Here is a 17,061-nt window from a genome sequence, read left to right on the forward strand (position 1 = left end):
ACCTGAGCACGAGTTTACGCAAAGGGCCTGGCAATGCTACTGCCTCGCCCTCAGTTCCAGTCGGGTGCCCCAACTCCAGGAGCCCCAAACGCGCGGATAGCATAGCACCGCCGGGCTCCCGGAGGCGTGGGAAAGGGAGCCGCGCCCTCCCCCTCCTGGCCGGGCGGGGCGGAGCCGGGCGCTCCGGGAAAGTAGCGAATGCCGGCTCACCGGGTGCTCAGTCGCCGGCGAACGCCGCTGTGCGGAGTCGGGGGCGCACTTGCATCTCTCGCCGGGACGAGACCAACGGGGATCCGCGCTCCACCCCCGATCCGCCCTCCCAGGCATTCCCTCAAGTGGACGAACCAGCCGGACGAGCCGAACTCGCCCCGGCTCCCGGCGGCAGCGGGTGGCTCAGGACTCGCCGCCGTTGCCGCAGCCAGGGCGCGCAGCGCGCCCCGCCGCGCCCCGGAGGTCCCTCGGTCGCCCCCGTCGGGCGCGATGGAGGCGGACGGGGACCGGGAAGAGCTGGCCCGGCTGCGCTCCGTCTTCGCGGCTTGCGACGCGAACCGCTCGGGCCGCCTGGAGCGCGAGGAGTTCGGCGCGCTGTGCGCGGAGCTGCGCGTGCGCCCGGCCGACGCCGAGGCCGTGTTCCAGCGGCTGGACGCGGACCGCGACGGCGCCATCACCTTCCAGGAGTTCGCGCGCGGCTTCCGCGGCGCTGGCCGCGGGGGGCGCCGCCGGGGCTGCGGGCCGCGGAAACTCGCGCCCGCCGAGGCCCTGGCCGGGTCGGACCCCAGGGACGCCGAGGAGGACGAGGGCGACGAGGACGCGGCGGCGGCGCTGGCAGCCCCTTGCGGCCCGGCGGGACCCGGCCAAGCTTGGCAGGACTTTCAGGATCGTCTCGGGGACGAGGCCAAGTTCATCCCCAGGTGCGTGTGTGATTAGGAGGGCTAGAGGTGATGGGGGTGTTTCCTTGTGCAGACCCACTGGAGCCTACTATGTGAGTCGCTTTTCTCCATTCGCCGACTCGCTAACTTTTCTAAGACTGAGATTCCCTAAAAGTTAAGGAAGGGAATGCGTTCAGAGTCAGGGTTGGGGAGAAGATTTAACTTAAGCATTTCTGAGCCCTGCAAAGGACACTAATTACACGGGCCGCAGTGAAATCCTCAGCGTCCTGAGATTCTTTCGGGACAGCGCTTTAGGAGCGCTCCCCTTTTTCAACGCGACCTGGTTACGTCACCCACTCAAGGACTCCAGGCTGCATCCTGGAGCGGTGAAGTGATTCGGTGCCGTTTGCCAACTGGTATCCTCTGTAGTAGTTTTTGCATGTGTTCTTTTCCTACTATTAAGTAGAAAAAGAGACATTGTTGGGCACATACAGTGCTGGACACATATATTCACCGATGCCTACATTTTAGAGTTCATTTGTTTAAATTTCAGAATGACTTGGGGTAGGGGAATAAACTTTCTTATCTCTGGTTGATGGAGGAACTTGGACCCTGACGCTTAGACCTATAAAATGTTAAGGGACTTGCCCAATAAGTGAAAGAGCAGGGATTTGATCTCAGATGTTGTAAACTGAAAAACTCTCTTTATACACACAGAATGAAATGATAAAATCAAACAATAAATTCTCTACTCTTATGACGCCGACAGATACAACATAATATAAAGTGACTAACTTAATTCTCAGGGAGAAAAGGATGCCTTCTGGTTCAGCAAATGGAGGAAAGGCTACTCAGGGTTTTTTGTTTGAGATTAATTTGCATCTGTCTATTCCTGGTGTCCTCATTTGTCTCAAGCTGTTTCTTTCACTTCTTCCTAGAGCATTACAAACATGTGAATTCTGTAAAATGCTTTTCTGCTTTCTACTTAGATTTTAGTTGAAATTTTATGGAGTTCTGGCTGTCATTATTGAGGAGATCAGAAAGGCATCATTTTGGTTGGCAGTTTACTTACCTGAGACATAGATTTAGAAAAAGAAATAGCGGTGGCAGTGGCCTGCCTCACCCATTCACAGATTAGACCTGCAGCACCTGGAGTCCTTCCCTCTACCTCCACCCAGTTCTCCCTCCAGTTTGGAAAGTACAGGGAACACTGGGCATAGTGAGTGACTCACTGCAGTATAAGAGGGATTATGTAGAGAAAGTGGGCGTGATATCCATTTTTTCTAGTATTTACAAATGAGTTAAAATGTAGTGTCTTCACCAGGGAAATAGAACAATTTAAACATCACTGTGACTCTACTCTGGATCATCTTTCACCTATAACTCGGTTTGGATCCAGCTAATTAAAAACGTAACAATTTTAGGAATAAGGAAAGGTGAGTCCACATCATATTATTTTTATGTATACATGCACAGACATATGGACTACTTTTGACAGTAGTCAGGTCTTAGCAGCAAATATTTGACACTTAACCCATGAATGATTAAAATGACTTTCTTATGATCAGTTTACAAACCAGAACTTAAATATTATTCGTGATATTGCTGTCGTGGTGCTTTTTCAAACTCTTCAAAGGTTATTAAAATTCATGGCCCCCGGTACACCTGGTAGACTTGTGTTCTAAGCCCCACCCCCTTCTGATGGGAGCTTAACAAGTACAATATTTGCCTTCCTGTACTTGTTCAAGTGGAAAATAACTAAATGGAGCTGCTTCATCTGATTGTTACTATGGCAGCCATAACTGTTTTGGTAAATTGGATTGCTTCTATTCCAGTTCCTCATACAACTGTTGGCCTTCCCATCTTCCCATCTAAATGTGATAAAACTCTTTTGTTATTGATATGCCATTGCCATTATTTCAGTCAAGTTGATTCTGTAATCATTATTGAGTGTCTGTTTTGTGCTAGGTACTATATTAGGTACTGTCCCAGGTCCCTGGAGACAAAAAGATGGATGATATGTAGTTCATGCCTTCAAGAAGTTTATAGTGTGGATGAAACATTTCTCAAAAATTTCCTCAAGACCGTTTAAAGACAAGACAGTTATTTGCAGGAAAACTCCATCTATTGTGGGCATAGCCTGATGGAACTAGCAAGCAGGGACTTTCTTTGAAGTCTTGAATTTTTATCTTAAAAATGTTTGTTCATTTTCATAATATATTGGGACTTGTTTTAATATACAATATTATGTTTTCTTCCTTGGGGAAATTGTCTTTCAGGAAAGTGTGCCATTTCATCTGGTGGCTTTGTTTTCTACCTGGCACTCCATCTTCCCTGTGGTGGCACCCTGTCCTATGCTTATGGGGATGAGGGGTGTTCATATATAGTTTGAGGAGGACATCAGATATTAGAACGTTTGGTTCTTTAGAGTCAAAACATGGGAGTGATTTCCATTTCAAATTTCGTTCAAGCTATTCAATCAAGATATTAAGCAAATTTGGGTTAAACTCCCCAGTCATCAATAACTGCGTTACTAGAGTGAAAATAATACTGCATTGTGAAAGGATGAAAACAAGTTCTGGGATGTATATCGACACATTCTTAAGTTCATTTCCTCTTAGAAAACTGAGGAAGTCTTTCCATGAAAGGCTGGGAAGAGAGGGTCCAGAATAGTCATATGAACTGTTAACCTGAGCTCAGCAGGTGTCCACAGAATACAGGGTCAGGATGGACTGTTACTACTTCCTAGTAAGCTGTAACTAGGTCAGCCAGCAGGTGATGTGGTTATGTAAGAGAATTCTGAAAGGAAGATTGTACCAGGCCAAGGAAAGTTCTCGAAGTGGGGAGAGAACATCTGGAGAGAGACAGAAAGCAGACTTGTAATAACCTAGCCTGGCCAGTTTCTGGTGCCAGGGGCATTATTTTGGTGAAGAGGAAGTTCGTACCCAGTAGGTACTCGATAAATGAACCCACTAAATATTTGCTGAATGAATTGAATGAGCCTGTGTTCTTCGATTCCTTGGTTCATGTACTGAGAATGCAATTAGTTCATGCTGTGTGCTTTTTTATTCATTTCTTTTGTTGATGTTCTCTATATTTTTTTCAAGTTCTTAGTGTGAGCTGGTCGTGGTGTTCAGAGGCTGGCAAAAAGAGAAGGAAACGTGTGTGTGCGTGTGTGTGTGTGGAGGGGGGGTGCACACTAAGCATTTGACCTGAAACGGGAATGGTGGAACTTATCTCTCCCCTGGTTAGAGCTGAAGCTTTTCAGAGTTTTCTCAACTCCATTTGTAGCAATTTTGAGTCTCATCTGTGAATTGATTCACTTTGGTAAATTAGCTTAGAACCCCACATTCCCACAAACAAAAACATGAGGGTCCAGCTAGTATCAGAACCACAAAGAATTTGTGAATGGGCACAGGTTCTGCCACAGTAACCAGATCAGGGACAGACCCAGGGTGGGTTCCCGTGGCGTAACAGATGGAAGTACGATTGGTGACCTGTCAGGGCTAAGGTGGGATTTGGTCAGACTCTAGAATCGGTCCTGTGTGGTCAGCTGTGCCGCCACATGGTTTGTGACCTTTCAATACACACAGTAGTGAAAGGGAGTCTTTTATTTAATAATTTTTAGAAACAAGAAATTTAATTGAGAAGAACCAAACCTACCCATGTGCGAACTATACATGGATCATCAAGACAGTTCACTTCAGCATGTTCTTACAACAGTGATCGCTAAAGTTTAGAGGAAAGGATCAACAGTTGAATGCCAGTCCCACCTAATGAGGACATTTTAAAAAACAAGTAGCTACACGTAGGCAGAGGCATAGTTTTAGTACTGGTCAGGGTTTCTTTCACATTTCTTCTTAGGTTCTACCTTAGGGCTTTTTGGTCTGATGGTCTTTTGAAGTAGTGGAGTTGCTTCAGAAGCCTGCTTCACTGACACGATATGGAGCATGAAGGATGAGAAAGGCGAGAGAGAGATGGAGGCAAAGTAAGACATAAAGACAGAGAGAGGGCTGGAGACAGAATGAGAGGGAGACAGGGTGAGACGGTGTGAAAGACAGGGATCAACAGATAGATGAAGAGACACTGATTATTGATTGGGTAGTGCCTTGGTTTCTCCTCTCTTACCACTCAGTGAGCTTATGGCCCTGAACTAGCTTGAGGTGGGAGAGACAGATCAGTTTTTCTCTGTTTGATCTCAGCTCTTCAGTATCTTCAAAATATAAGTATCTGGGTGCTTTGGACCGTGTTTGTAGTGTTTGAAAATTAACATAGATATTTTGCTCACATGGCCAGTAATATCTGGCCAGTGCTCTTCCAATGAGATAAAGATTTATTCCAGCCTTGAAGCATAATGGTGGGCTGGGCTTCAGTCCTGGAAGAAGTTTAAGGATGCTATTTCTCTCCCTGCCCGTCTACACACACACACTATTGCTAGTCTGTTGCTTTTTGTTTTATCTCTTTAATTTAATATATTCTCTATCACTATTATGTATGTCATTACCCTGCTGCTGAGTGGAAGAAACCTGTCTGTTAAGAAAACTACAGCTCTACTTTGAATCTTCTGAGCCTTGCTCCTGGGCCTTGTAGGAGTCAGTGCACGGCTTGGTTTTTATGGGCTCCACTTACTGTTGGTCCCTTCTAGTTATACTAATTTGAATTTCATCTCAAGGTTGTAATTTCCTTCTGGTCTTCTGACCCCAGAAAGGTATCCTTAGAGAACTGTCAGTTTTGGCCATATGGATAACAGTCTGCTGTGACCCTCAGATCACACTGATTGTCCAGAGCTTTGCTCTCAGGTTTAATTGAGAGATCATGTATTCTGTCTTGATGGTGTGGGCAATAAGAAAAAGTCTTAGAATGGATGTCATTGGAAGATTGCTCTCCAAGAACCATAGACTCTTATCTAGCTTGTCCTTTAACCTGAAATGTTGATTTACTTCTCTCCCAAATCACTGTTCAAATTCATGGTCATACTACTCCTATCACTTGGATCATATAAAAATCTTTACCTGTCTTGATTTCTTCCTAAGTTACACAGTCTTATTTCATTTGTAAAGTGGAAGTCACTGCACTATGCTCATCCGCCTTGAATGTAGGAGTGGAAGCTGACAACTGAAGCAAGAACCATTAGATTAGATGCCAAATGTCTGTTGTTTTTTACTCCTAAAATGTCATATACAATATACATTCTTCATGTGTATCTTGCTAAAGCTTAGGTAGTATTTGACTGCATTATGTAGTTGGAAGGAAGAAATGGGAAGAAATTATTTGTCATGGGTATTCAGGCTGTTCTTATCTGACAATTTTAGCTTCATATCAGGTTGTAAAACGCAAAATAAACACTTTCCCAGAGGGAAGTTACAGTGGTGGAATTATGCATGACACATGTGATTTCCTCGGAATTACTCCCCTCCCCCCAAAAACAAAACAATTTCATTGCTTCAATTTGTAAATATTTGCAGTGTTCCTATAATTGCTTTTGTTAGGGTAATTATAAAAAGAGAAAAGTGAAGTTTAACCCTTGAAGCCTTTGTATGTTGTACAAAAACAAGATATACAGATGCAGTAGCTCAAAGATGTTTTACGTTTTTTCTCTAAGTCACTCAATATTTATGTTCCTGCCAGTGTCCTTGGCACTAGTGAGACTTCGGACACCTCATCCTGACCTTGAAGGAGCTTATTGTCTCACCTTCTCAAGTATCCGGAAGTTTCTGATACCAGAAATACCTCCTGGCACACACCTGAGACTATAGACATTTCACATCAAGAGTGTTTCTCAGATCAGCGGCTACACAGACCTTTTAGGGTCTTCACATATATGCTTGGAAGTCTTAGATGACTAAAACATTTTGTTTCTGCTTTGATGAAGGATAAAACATATTAATTCAAGCACATTTGTAATGACCTAGATGACTTCTCCATTACATATTTGGCTACACTGTTTCAATTCATGAAGCATCCAACGGCACCACATTCACTGTCATGGGCCAATGAAGAAGACAGAGTGGTGAGGCTTAGTGTATGAATGATGTATTCATGAAAATTGAAAGTGACTGACAACACACACAGACTCTTGGATTGTGTGAGGTCTCAGTAGAAAGTGTTGGGAGGATGGGGTTTTGATCATATAAGTACGCTCAAAAGAGCCACATGCAAGCTGCTGATACCACATTGACATTGGCTGTGGTGATTTAGTTTCAGTTAGAAGTGCATCTGCTGTCAGATTAGATGAATGTTGCTAATTCTGATTTCATTGATTTTGTAAATGCGTGTTGGTCTTATAAATGTTTTGGAGACATAAATATAAGGAGTTTATATCTGGTTTATGTTCGTTCATAGTTAAGTAATATGATATATAAACAATATTTACATGAACTCTGGAATCCGTAAAATATTTTCTTTAATAAGGTTTGTATGTTAATCAAGTGTGAGAAATTTTGTTCTAAAAGGAATTGAAATCCTCAAGAACTATATAGGATTTAAAATATTAGTTTCTCTATTTTTCATTGCTTATTGTCTTGTCCATCATTTAAATTGAGGGCGTAATGCTTTGGAAGAAATTCATCTTCAATTGCTCCCAGTCTTGTCTTTTTTTGACAGAAGAAACACTTCTTTCTTGCCTTTTTCCTCCCTCCCTCTCTCCCTCCTTCTCTTCCTCCTTCTTTCCCTCCCTCCCTCCCTCCCTCCTTTCCTCCCTCCCTCCCTCCCTCCTTTCCTAAATTGTTTTTTCTGTATCCATATGTGCCCAGGACTGTACTAGGTACTGGCTTTCAAATAGTATCCTATCAAAAACCAAAGTTTCTTAGCCAGTTTCTCTCTGTCCAGCGGTGATGGCACCAGTGAGGGTATAGAGTGGAAAGAATCACAAGATGCATAGTCTGGGTCTGGCTGTCACTGGTGGTTAGACATAAAATAGACCAACTAATTCAGGGAGTTTCCTCCTTTCTTCAGTAGAGAAGTTATTTCCATTAATCTCCTGTGGTGGTGTCATTGCTCCAGCGAGAAAGACTCTAGACCCATGTCAAATGATCTCTGTGTTCAGTTCTCTTACCGTGCTGTAGGCAACCAATGTAACGGAGTGAGGCTCAAACTCATAGGCCTCTGTGGCCAGCAGGAGCCTCTGCTTCATCTGCTGCTAGACAGTTGCTGCCATGCCAGGTATAGGCCCAGTGTTGCCAGTGATACCAACTTATAGGGCAAACTCCAGATGTTAAGTGGAAGTTTCCAATTTTGCATTCTTTGTGAAAATCAAAGCACTGCACTGAAAAAGATATAGTGTCCAGTTTGCAATCTCTGTTTCCTACATGTGAACGGTATATTCAAGTTCCAGGCATGACCTTGCTTTGAAGGTCTGTGTTGATGCTAGAGTGTGCCCCATGGCACCTAACTCAGGACTTTAGCTGTGATCCTCCTTCCCCTTCCAAGTTTGTGGGATTGTATTTTGACCCACAGATAGTCTGTCTTGCTCTCTTTTTTTTGTTTTTGGATGTTGTTATACTTTTCTGAGTTACCTTGTTCAGATTCAACAGATGTCACTGTACAATATTTTCTATCTCCAGGTTGTGCTTCCCTGGCAGGTGAGTACCTGGAGATAAGATCTGAGAGCTCTGAATGAGTGGGGGTGTCCAGAACACCCTTTTCACCGACGTCGTGCTTTCTCTTCATTTGAAGCTGGAACAATTTTTAAGACATGGCACAGTTTTTAAGTATGTCACAATTTTTAAGACATGTAAAAAATCAGTTGGAATGGAATGGCTTCTGATAAAAAGAATAAGGGAATTTAGTTACAAGATATTATATTTTCTGATATTGCCATGGTATTTTCTTTCAGTGGTGGAATATTTTGTCCTACATGCAAAAAAAAAAAAAAAAAATTATGGGGACGAAAAGATGCTCAGCATCACTAATCAGGGGAATGCAAATCAAACCACAGTGAGATACTACCTCTCAACTGTTAGGATGGCTGTTATCAAAGAAACAGAAAGTAACAAGTGCCAGTAAGGATGTAGAGAAATTGTAACCCTTGTGCAACTGTTGGGAATGTAAAATGGTGCAGCCACTATGGAAAATAATATAAAAGTTTCTCAAAAATTTGAAAATAGAACTACTGTATGATCTAGCAATTCCCACCTTTGGTTTTGTATCCAAAAGAATTGAAATAGGAGATATCTGCAGTCTCGCAGTTACTGCAGCATTATTCACAGTAGCCAAGAGGGGGAAACAATCTAAGTGTCCATTGACAGCTGAATGGATAAAGAAAATGTGGTATATGCTTACAGTGGTTCGGCTTCAAAAAAAAAAAAAAAAAAAGGGCTGCCTGCAATATGTTACAGCTTGGATAAACCTGGAGGAATTATGCTAAGTGAAATAAGCCAGTCACAGAAGGACAAATTCTGCATGATTCCGTATATATGAGGTATCTAAAGTAGTCAAACTCTTAGAAGCAGAAAGTAGAATTGTTGTTGCAGGGGTTGGGGCATGGGAAAATGGGGAGTTGCTGTTCAGTGAGTTACAGAGTTTCATTCACTCAAGATGAAAAAACTCTAGAGATCTGCTTTATAATAATTTACATATATTCAACAATACTGTATGGACACCTAAAATTTTGTTAAGAAGACACATTTCATGTATGTTTTTAAATAAGAAAATATGGAAATATGACATTTTTTACAGGGGTAAGGAATTTGAATAACTACAAAAGTTCTGTCTTGTTTCTTCTGGACCACTTCCAAATACAGGTTCTGTCAAACTTTGCTGTTAAATGTACTCACAGTTAAACGTACCTCTCATTGTTATATGACCAAGCAGAAACACTGGAGATAATGACACATTTAAGAACTCCCACCCACCACTCAGATCAAGGACAATCACTCTCTTCAATTTCAGTTTGTTTTATTTTGTTCTAAGACTTTTTGTGGGAATGTTCAGCAATGACATGCCATTGCGATAATTTACAACTATAAAATTTTGTAGCATGCTCAAGTGGCGATTTTGTTATAATGATATCTTTGGCCAAGTATGTTTTTTGAATGTTAGGATACACAGCAAAAAAGTGCAAATGAGTCATTCACCCTGAAAACTGATTGCAGTGGTGAAAGTATCACTTGCTGTCAGCTGCTGTGTTGCCTGTTCCAGAGGCAGAAGGGCTCGTGGGAGGTTGTGGCAGCATTTGCTGACTTGTGGCCCATCGACTTAGACATAGTGACTGCACCATTTCATCCCTTGATGTGACAAGTCACCTCATAATTCTCGCTTCTATAGAACAGAGTTACAGTCTGCTCTGGGCTAAAGTGAAAGAATTCCTGAAGAGTCAACCAACATATGCTTAGAAAATCCGCGTTTTAGGACTTTCATACGTCATCTTTTCTGACGGACATGCTACAGCTGGTGTTAGTGTTTGTGATACAAAGTACTTTTTCTTTTCCTCCATGGAATCTGTTGGCATAGCATGTACTTCAATCTGGCAGTTATGGGTAGCTTGGGGATGTTAATGAATGAATTATAGTGCAGGCATTTCTGCTGTAACGTAGTGTATGCATTCCAGAGAACCTAGTATTCTTCAGATGCACACAGCCTATATTAAAAAAAAAAAAAAAAAAAAAGGATAGGGCTGACCATTTAATATTTATACAGCTTTGTAACCAGAATACTCAAAAAGCCCCCAGTAACAATACTAATTAGATACTAGCACAGTAGAAAGGAGTTACATTCAATTCTTAATAAACAGAAATACTGTAGTCCAAAATACCTGTAGATGTTTTAAAACACAAAAATACAGGATTTTGCAGTTTATTTTTTTTGAAGGTGAAGGTAGCTTGATGGAAGGAGGTAAATGGTTTGTAGCTGCTGAGTTATGGGGACAAGGACAGAGTGCACAAAGACTTGAGTGAACCAAGACAAAGCCCGTGGACAGTCTATGCCAAAAAACACCCTGGGGTTAGTAAGCATTGTATCCAGCCCTGTGTCCATGCCTTCGGTTATTGTAGTGGATTTATATTTGGTGGCTGTTACTTGGGGGTGCAAAACATTACCATTCTGGGAAAGCCAACTTCTACTTTAGCATCATTCACCTTTTGACCTAGGGAATGAATGAATTAATGCATCGAAAATATGCACTCTGGCAGAGCAGCCCTTGTCTTGAGTACAAATTCATAAGAGGCTAAAGCAAGGCACAAAGCCAGAAATGAGTGTTAGATCGATTCTGTGTGTACAGACTCAGGTTTTACGCTTACCTGAAAGGATAGTGCATCACCTCTCTCCTAATAGATTACAGTGAATAAGCTGTCTTCAGGTTACTGAAATCTGTCAGCCCACAAAAGTCTACAGGTCTATCAGACAGGTTGTTACAATCCTAATGAAAATTAAAATATTGCATTGTAGCTGAGCATTTGGGGCCTTAAAAAGTGGACCTACTCTGTTGAATGATATTTAGAATTAAAGTTCTTCTTTAATAACTGAATTAGAAGTCAGTTCTTATTGAATTCAACTAATTTAACTGAATAAATTGAATAACATTATTCAATTCTTTTAGGCAGTGCTAGCGTATGTTCACTGTGAAGCTGACACATTTGTTTATGTGCCATCAGCCCCAGTGAAAATACAGTGGTTTAAGTCACTGTGTTAGGGTTCTCCAGGGAAGCAGAACCAATATGATATGTATCTATATCTACATATATCTCTATGTCTATCTCTATACTTACCTACCTGTTATGTACCTGTCTGTCTGTCTATCAAAAAAGAGAGATTAAATTAATATAAGGCATTGGCTTACATGAATGTGGATACTGGCAAGGCCAAAATGCAGGTTGGGCTGGCAAACTGGAGCCCCCAGGAAGAGTCCATGTAGCACTGTGAGCCAGAAGGTAATCTGCTGGCAGGATTATCTCTTCTTTGGTGGAGGTCAGTCTTCATTTAAAGGTCTTCACCTAATTGGATGAGGATAATCTGTTTTACTCAGTCTACGGAGTTCAATGGTAATCTTGTGTACAAAATACATTCATAGCAACTTCCAGATATGTATGACCAAATCTTTGAGTATTGTAGCCTAGCAAAGGTGACACATAAAATTAACCATCGCAGCTACTAAGAAACGTTTTCAGGTGTTCTGTTTTTTAGAATCTCAATGTTGGGAATCAGTTTTGAAAAGATCAGAGAGCATTTTTTTTTTTATGCCTTTAGCTTATAAAATATGTACCAGAAAACTTTCAAACACTTATTTGAATCTGGAGAAATGTCTATACATATGTTATTCCTCCTGTACCCCTTCCAAATGCCTAAACACTTCAAAACAATGTACTAAATTTCTGGGGCAACTTTAAAGTTATTAACATTTTTCTATCTGCCAAGAAAAGACTTGCCCTACATATGTTTATGGCTGCAAGATGCTCCCCAGGAGAAGAGGGCTTATTATTCACCCTTGTCTCTACTCTTTCATTCTCACTCTTCAGTCTCATTCTTCATCAAAATATCTGTAATTCTAAACTGAGCACCTCACAGAAGCAACAGCGTGGATTTTAAGCAACGTTAGCCATCTGGCAAGCCATGCCGGCATTTACATTGCTGCACTTTCCCAGGCAAACTAACTGCTTACTTGCTCACTTCTTTTCTTCCTTTCCTTCTTTTGCACTCTTTCCCTCCCTCCCTTTTGCAAATGTTATGGGAAAGGCATTATGCTAAGAAGTCCAAAGGCTGAAGTTTGAATAAGAAACAGTAAGAATTTCTTTGTAGTGAGAACAGATGCTTAGGCTGCTGTCCTCAACTATTAGTTTTTGTTCCTGAATTGGTAGTTGCCAACAGGGATGAAATTTGAGAGGCATAGGGAAGCCCAGAAGTGTTTCACAGATACAGATCCTAAAACTCAGCCATGAGAAAGCCACTCATTCCACACTCATATTCCCAGGACAAGGTATTATTCAGTTCCAAGGAACTCAGCAGACACTGTTTTAAAATCTTTTTCTCAGGCTTTGCAACTTAAGGGCCACAGACCAGCAGCATGGGCTATACCTGGGAGCTGTTCTAGAAATGAGTAAAAAAATTATGGTTGTTGTAGATTATGGTAGTCATCTCCATTCCACTGTGTGACGATACCACAGTTGATCTATTTTACCATTAATGGCCATTTGGGTAATTTCTACTTTGTGGCTATTACATACAGTGCTGTAGGGAGCAGTCTGTCACATGTCTTTTGGTAAGCATATAGACACATGCAGTGCATGCATTGTTTGCAAAATGATTTAGCTTTCCTTGCTAACTCAGGGTCATCATTATAAAGTCTAGTCTCATCTTGGACTATAGTGTAGTGATATCTCCAGAATTTGTGGAGATGGTAGTTCAGCTAGACTTTCTGAGTTCCTGTGTGTATTTTCTGTTCTTGCCGTCAGACTGCCAGGTTACAATTTAATATGATCAGTGCATCCTCCCTTTTTGGGTACTTTCGTTTTGCTGAAGATTCAGAAAGAAAATGATCAGATATATTAGAATTGTGTCTTAAACCCCTTTTCGAATGCAGGTTATTCCTGTATCAAGCAGGGGTATCTCAGAAGCTGTTTTTCATTCTTTCCTGATTCTCAGCCTTCTTTTGGATTCTTTGTTGTGCCCGATACCCCAGTTTCAGATGACTGGAGTGCTGCCATTATTTCAAAGTTATTATTTTGCAGTTTTATTCTTTTTCCATTTGTATTCACATTTTAACTCTTTCCCCATTTTGCTCATATTGAAAATTCCCTAAAGTAGACATTGTAGTTCTAAATTATCTTTGTAAAAATAATGCCATTTAGAAAGATAAACTCAAAACATTGATTTATATGACACACATGTAAAAAGTAGTCAGCTAGCCAAAAGTGGGCATTGCTTATGCTGAGATGAACTCATGGGAGTCTGGCAAGATCTGGACTTGCACCTTTGTCTTGGTTCCCCTGTTGGTCATTGAAATGTTGGGAAAATGCTACAAATACTGCACATGAAGGTAAACAGATATTAATGCCTCGTGGGTTCTCCTTGTCCACTCAAGTGAATTATTGTAATAACTGTATTGCAGCTCCTTCTTCAGTACTTGGATTCAAAGCAACCATTTAGCATTTATTTCCATTTTGTTTGGTAGCTTTTGGGCCAATTGAACTGCCCAGAGGAGATGTTATCCCTGCAGCAGGTGAGAGAGGAGGGCAGCTTATACCACAGGGAACCACAACTGGAAACCAAGGAAGAGTAAAGATTTGATATGAAAAACATAAACTGAGATGAATGTAAATACACAGCTCACCAAAATTGCTTTTTCCTTATCTGATGAACCAGTGATTTAAGATGATGGCTCATTTAAGAGAAGACAGTGTTTTTCTTTTCTTGGCTCTCCTGAGGGGTTAAGGTCAGATCCTTCAGGAGAAAGAATTTGCAAATCTGATGGTTTTTTGCTCTTTTAGTGGGTTGGGAATCTGGGAGCTCAAATGTGAGCTAGTTTTCAGGACAACTGATCCTGGTATAATGTGAAAAAGTCAGATTTTAATATAGGCTTTTTGGCTATTCTTTTTTAAATCACATTCCATAAAATCACCCTTTGGTCCTTCAGAAAATCAAATGAAAAAGTAATTAAATTTCCTGCAACTTGCTGGGAAAGCAATGAAGTGGACTGGTGATGAGCAGTGGAGTGTATCTGGGAAAGCTTCTACCTTGTGGAAAAAATGCCCCAGGCGCCATTGAATGAGACCAAAAGCCTCTCAAAGGGTCTTAACTATTGAAATGTGGAATTAAAGATGTCAGGAGCATTTTATTTTAAATGGTGAATATGTTAAGAAAACTTTTAAGAAAACCTCTACAACTAATTTTGCTTTAGTTTGGTGTTTTCGATCTATCTTTGTATAAAACAGAGAGGCTAGAAAAGCATTATTGATCTATCTCTATGTTTGATGGTTAGGTAACAAGGTAAGTAGGTAAAAATCAATGATTCTTAAAATTAGGACTAAAATTTAAAAATTCTTTCTAGGACATTTTTTTTTTGTACAATAACAAATACTACTATGTATATAAATACTTTTAATTTAAGATTGTTCAAAGATGTTGTCATTGAAAAGAAATTCTTATTTTATTATATGATCTTTCAGAGTAACTCTTATAACCTTTCAAAGAGAATTTTTAAGAAGGTCAGAGCAGGTCGTGTACAATCTCCAGCAGATTTTCTTGCCAGTATCCTGTATACTCAGGAATAACGTTGATATTTAACTGTTGAAGAAAATGGGACTATAGCTAAGGCACCAAACAGTTATCTTTCCATGATATCAATAATAATTTAGTGTTAGATGCTAGTTATTCAATAATTAGTAGTAGATATTTAGCATATATCAAATATGAATTTAAGAAATACATTTGCTGCTGAGTGAATGAGCAGAACGTACTTATATCACTGAGTATACTAATTTTGGGAGAGAAAATGTGCCTCTTTACTGTTACAGACTATCAGGTACAGCCCCAGCAGAATAGACAGTTTCTCCAGTTGAAAAGATTTGGCTCTTTGCAGCTTTCCAAGGGTAGGTTATATAGTAAATATTGGGCACCTCCTCTGTTGGAAACCATGTGAAAGGAGAAAAGAGGAAAATAGAAAAGACAGCAAGTAGGTGGAAGTGTAGTGCGCTCTCTTGCCACGTGCAGTCTGGTGTGTTTTCTAGAACCTCCTCCTTTCTCACTGTGTTCAGAAGGGGACTGGCACTTTTTACCTTGGCAATCAGATTTCCCATAGTTCGTTTCCTCCCTGATCCTGTGCCTGGCAAGGTTCATCTGCTCCCTCCTCACTACTATCTTCTTTACCCTCTGAGTCAGAGTCCTGAGCCTGCCTTAGATCTAGTACACAACTCCTCCTTCCCCACTTTACCTCCTATTGAGTCCTCCATCCCCAGGCTCCAGCCTCATTCATTCCTTAATGCAGGATCTGTTGCAGGTCAGATTTCTGGGAGCAACAAGGGATATGGAGGTTGATAGGGTACCCGGGGATGTAGACAGCGACAGAAAACTCAGTAGGCAAAGCTTCAGATAAAGTGTTGCATGGGATCTGAAGGGAAGGAATTTCTTATGGTTGGAGCAATCAAGGAAGGCTTCATAGAGGAGGTGACTCTTCGGTGAGCCTTGACCTATCTGGAGGATTTGATTTCTGTATAGGAAATACAAAAGGTTTTGATTTGATTGGAGACTAATATTAAAATACATTTCGACTAGGAGAGATAAAGCTGTTTTTCAATGCTTTTCAGTCTCAAAAGTTGGAAAAAGTAGTTACAGGATGTGATGATGTTAAATACACCAAGATAACATGTTTGATCCAAACATTGCCTCCCTGGTTGAAATTTTATGAGTTGTGTGTTAAGCACTATTTAAAATATTTGAGGACCATGAGCCCCTTAGTGTGCCTAGAAGATGAGAAGCGTGAAGGAAATGAGGTAGGAAAGTAGAGTGGCCATAGAAATGATTCTCCAAACCAGAATTTCCTTGTGAGTAAATGAGAGGAATTAATATACTTAAAAGTATCAATTATCTTGAAATATTATTTTGTTGTTTGACAAATTGCTTTTATTATAGATATAATTATATAAAATACAGTTGACCCTTGAACAATGATGGGGTTGGGGTACCGACTTCTCTTCAGTTGAAAATCTACATATGACTTTTGAATCCCCCCAAAACATATGTTGTTCCTTAGTATCTATGGGGTCTTTATTCCAGGATGACCCCTTTACCCCAGTGTAGATACAATGATCTGAAGATGCTCAAGTCCCTCATGTAATGATGTAGAGCAATACATACAGTCAGCCCTTCATATCTGTGGACTCCCAATCATGGATCAAAAACAGTACAGGTATTTTTTGGAAAAAATAGGCATATAAATGGACCCACACAATTCAAATCTTTGTTGTTCAAAAGTTAACTGTAGTCCTATTTACAAGGTTTTCAAAAATAAAGTTATTTATAAAGTACACAAAAATATGTACACTTAAGCAAAGAAATTTTTATATCTATTATGTGAACATTAAATTACATAGGCAGAATAGTTTTGGAAAATATTTAACTATTTTAATCAGTTACTTATATCTATCTTTAATAATTTTCTGAAGAATATATCTTTTTTCAATGTGGTCTTATGCTTTTTCCCCCCATAAAATTGCTTGTGATCTTCTTTTGAGTTACATTTTACTATTACATTTGAAATTGTTGA

The 17,061-nt window shown here is 40.7% G+C and overlaps 1 protein-coding gene across 1 annotated transcript in view; it reads left to right on the forward strand.

Moving 5' to 3' along the window:
* Positions 1-222: 222 nt before the first annotated feature.
* The window catches only part of RASEF (RAS and EF-hand domain containing), a 59,958-nt gene continuing 43,119 nt past the window's right edge, over positions 223-17,061 (forward strand). The window contains exon 1 of the mRNA XM_016151678.2: positions 223-911. Coding sequence (XP_016007164.2) covers positions 481-911 — 431 coding nt within the window. The 5' untranslated portion in view covers positions 223-480. The remainder of the gene's footprint in view (positions 912-17,061) is intronic.

Source organism: Rousettus aegyptiacus, unplaced genomic scaffold (genome assembly GCF_014176215.1).
Source record: "Rousettus aegyptiacus isolate mRouAeg1 unplaced genomic scaffold, mRouAeg1.p scaffold_m13_p_3, whole genome shotgun sequence".
Classification (NCBI taxonomy): Eukaryota; Metazoa; Chordata; class Mammalia; order Chiroptera; family Pteropodidae; genus Rousettus; species Rousettus aegyptiacus.